The 2165-nt window shown below is 59.7% G+C and overlaps 1 protein-coding gene across 1 annotated transcript; it reads left to right on the forward strand.

Moving 5' to 3' along the window:
- Window positions 1-1126: 1126 nt before the first annotated feature.
- Window positions 1127-1741, forward strand: LOC114071520 (cyclin-dependent kinase inhibitor 1B-like). Its single transcript, XM_027909357.1, has one exon. The coding sequence runs from the start codon at window positions 1232-1234 to the stop codon at window positions 1628-1630; it is 399 nt and encodes a 132-aa protein (XP_027765158.1). The 5' UTR covers window positions 1127-1231; the 3' UTR covers window positions 1631-1741.
- The last annotated feature ends 424 nt before the right edge of the window (window positions 1742-2165 follow it).

The raw sequence follows: 2165 nt of genomic DNA on the forward strand, positions 1-2165 counted from the left end.
AAAATTTGCCACAGTATGGGTGGGTACAGTTAACGTTGTCAGTTCATCTGATTGGTTGTTGATTGTGTAATGTATTTTGTAACTCCCCTATTGGTTGTACCCTCACATCAATCCTGAAACTCTCCCAAGTTCTAGTCCCTTCCTCCCCGGACCCTATAAAAGACGTGTCCTCCTCTCAGTGAGGGGATGACACCCTTCAGCCTTGGGGATCTCCTTCCTCTACCAATAAACCTATGACAGAGTGAAAGAACCCCTGTGTCGTCCGTGCCTTCCTCCCTCACTCAGGCTGCGTCAGGCAACCACCGCCATCTCAGGCTGGAAGCTGGAGGGACCCTGAGTGCCCCTGTGCTGTCCCAGTCCCGCACTCGCTCGCCTCCTCATGCCTTCCACTCGAGCTTTCGCCTCTCCCTCATCCTCGGGCTGCCCTGGAGGAGCCGACTCAGAGCCATGCGGCTCCACTTTCTCTCTTGCCTTCCGCTCGTGGGGTGCCGGCCAGTAACTCGCTCACGTGAGAGGCCACGCCTTGCAGCAGATGCGGTGAAACGGTGCTCACCCAACCTGTGCTGCTCGGCAACCCTTGCCCATAGGACGGACAGACGCGTCCTGAACCTTCCACACCTCCAAGACGGCCCAAGGAGCCTCACCGGGGAGGCGCGCGAGAGCACGCCGCCTTTTACCAGGACCTAACTGGAGGCAGCGTCCAACAGCGACCCCTTGCACGACTTCCGGGGCTGGCTGAGAGACCAGGTCTACCCCGAGAGAGCCCGCCAGCAGCCCAAGTCCCGCTGGAGCCGGGTAGACTTGCTCACCTGTTGCCGGGAGGCCGCCAGGACGTCAACCCGCCGTCCCCGGCCGCGGCGGTCGGAGCGGCCAGGCTCGGAAGCGGGTAGACCTGGTCGTGCAGAGGAGCCAGCTAGACCTGGGCGCCCGCCCTCTGCCGGGATGCCGTGGGGCCATCGGGCTGCCATCCCCGGCCATGACCAGGCTCAGAAGCGGGTAGACCTGATCGCCCAGAGGAGCCGGCTAGACGTGACACTAGTCTGCCGGCTAAATTCAGACACCAGATCTACCTGCCAAACAGGAGAAACAGGTCTACCCACAGGGCATGGACACCAGGTCTACCCGCTGGGCACTGGGAAATAAAGGGCAGCAGAGAGGCGGCAGTGGCGGCCGGGGGAGGGAGAGCAGTGAGCAACAACAACCGCCACCTGGAGCGAGAGGGAGCGGGGAGATGTCAAACGTCCCTATTTCTAATGGGAGCCCTACCCTGGAGTGCATGGAGGCCAGGCAGTCGGAGTACCCGAAGCCGTCAGCGTGCAGGAATCTTTTCGGGCTGGTGAATCACCAAGAGTTAAACAGGGAGTTGAAGAAGCACCTGCAGGAGATGGAGGAGGCATGCCAGAGGAAGTGGAATTTCGATTTCCAGAATCACAAGCCACTGGAAGGCAGGTACGAATGGCAAGCCGTGGAGAAGGGAAGGTCGCCCGACTTCTACTTCAGACCTCCCTGGCTACAGAAAGCCGTCTACAAGTCCACCGCCCGCCAGAGTTTGGATGTAAACAGGAATTGCCAAACCGTGGTTTTTGTCGGTTCTCAGGGAATCTCAGAGGACACTCACTGTGTAGCTTAAAAGACTGATGTTTCAGAAAATCAGATGGACTTAGCAGAGCAGTGCACTGGGCAGAGGAAAAGACCCGCGACCGGTGCTAACATACCCCCGCGAAAGCGGCAGCGCTCATCTCCACGCCCCACTCATGTCAGTGCCGGGGCTCCCGGCGCCTTCGCCCCTGCCACGCGTGGCCTGGGCACAGTGGGCTGTGCCCCACTGGGCACCGGCTCACCGTGCTCCCCCCCTCCCCCTCCTGCCCCCTAAAAAATCTCATGTACTATTTGCAGTCCCGGGGGTTCCCGCATTGAGTGGGATGATTTGAGAGGAAGAGCCCTTAGATGTGGGTCATCCCTCCCGACCCCTCGCCGCCCTTCTGCAGGGACCCGGCCTCTTGCCCAGGTGGGAGGAGGTTCACAGTGCTCAGCAAAAGAGGAATATGGATTTTAGCCGAAAAGAGGGAACTTGGATCTCTTACCTAGAGAGAAGTCCATCTCCCCTACCCCTCCTCGCTTCACATAGCCGACCTGACATGGGGATCCGCGAATGTTCCCCCTCG

The sequence above is a fragment of the Empidonax traillii genome, unplaced genomic scaffold (assembly GCF_003031625.1).
Source record: "Empidonax traillii isolate 1590-97213 ecotype Southwest subspecies unplaced genomic scaffold, ASM303162v1 scaffold2077:size53600, whole genome shotgun sequence".
NCBI classification, from domain to species: Eukaryota; Metazoa; Chordata; class Aves; order Passeriformes; family Tyrannidae; genus Empidonax; species Empidonax traillii.

Coding starts and splice junctions, on each gene's coding strand:
- LOC114071520 (XM_027909357.1), top strand. CDS start 1,232: ATGTCAAACGTCCCTATTTCTAATGGGAGCCCTACCCTGGAGTGCATG.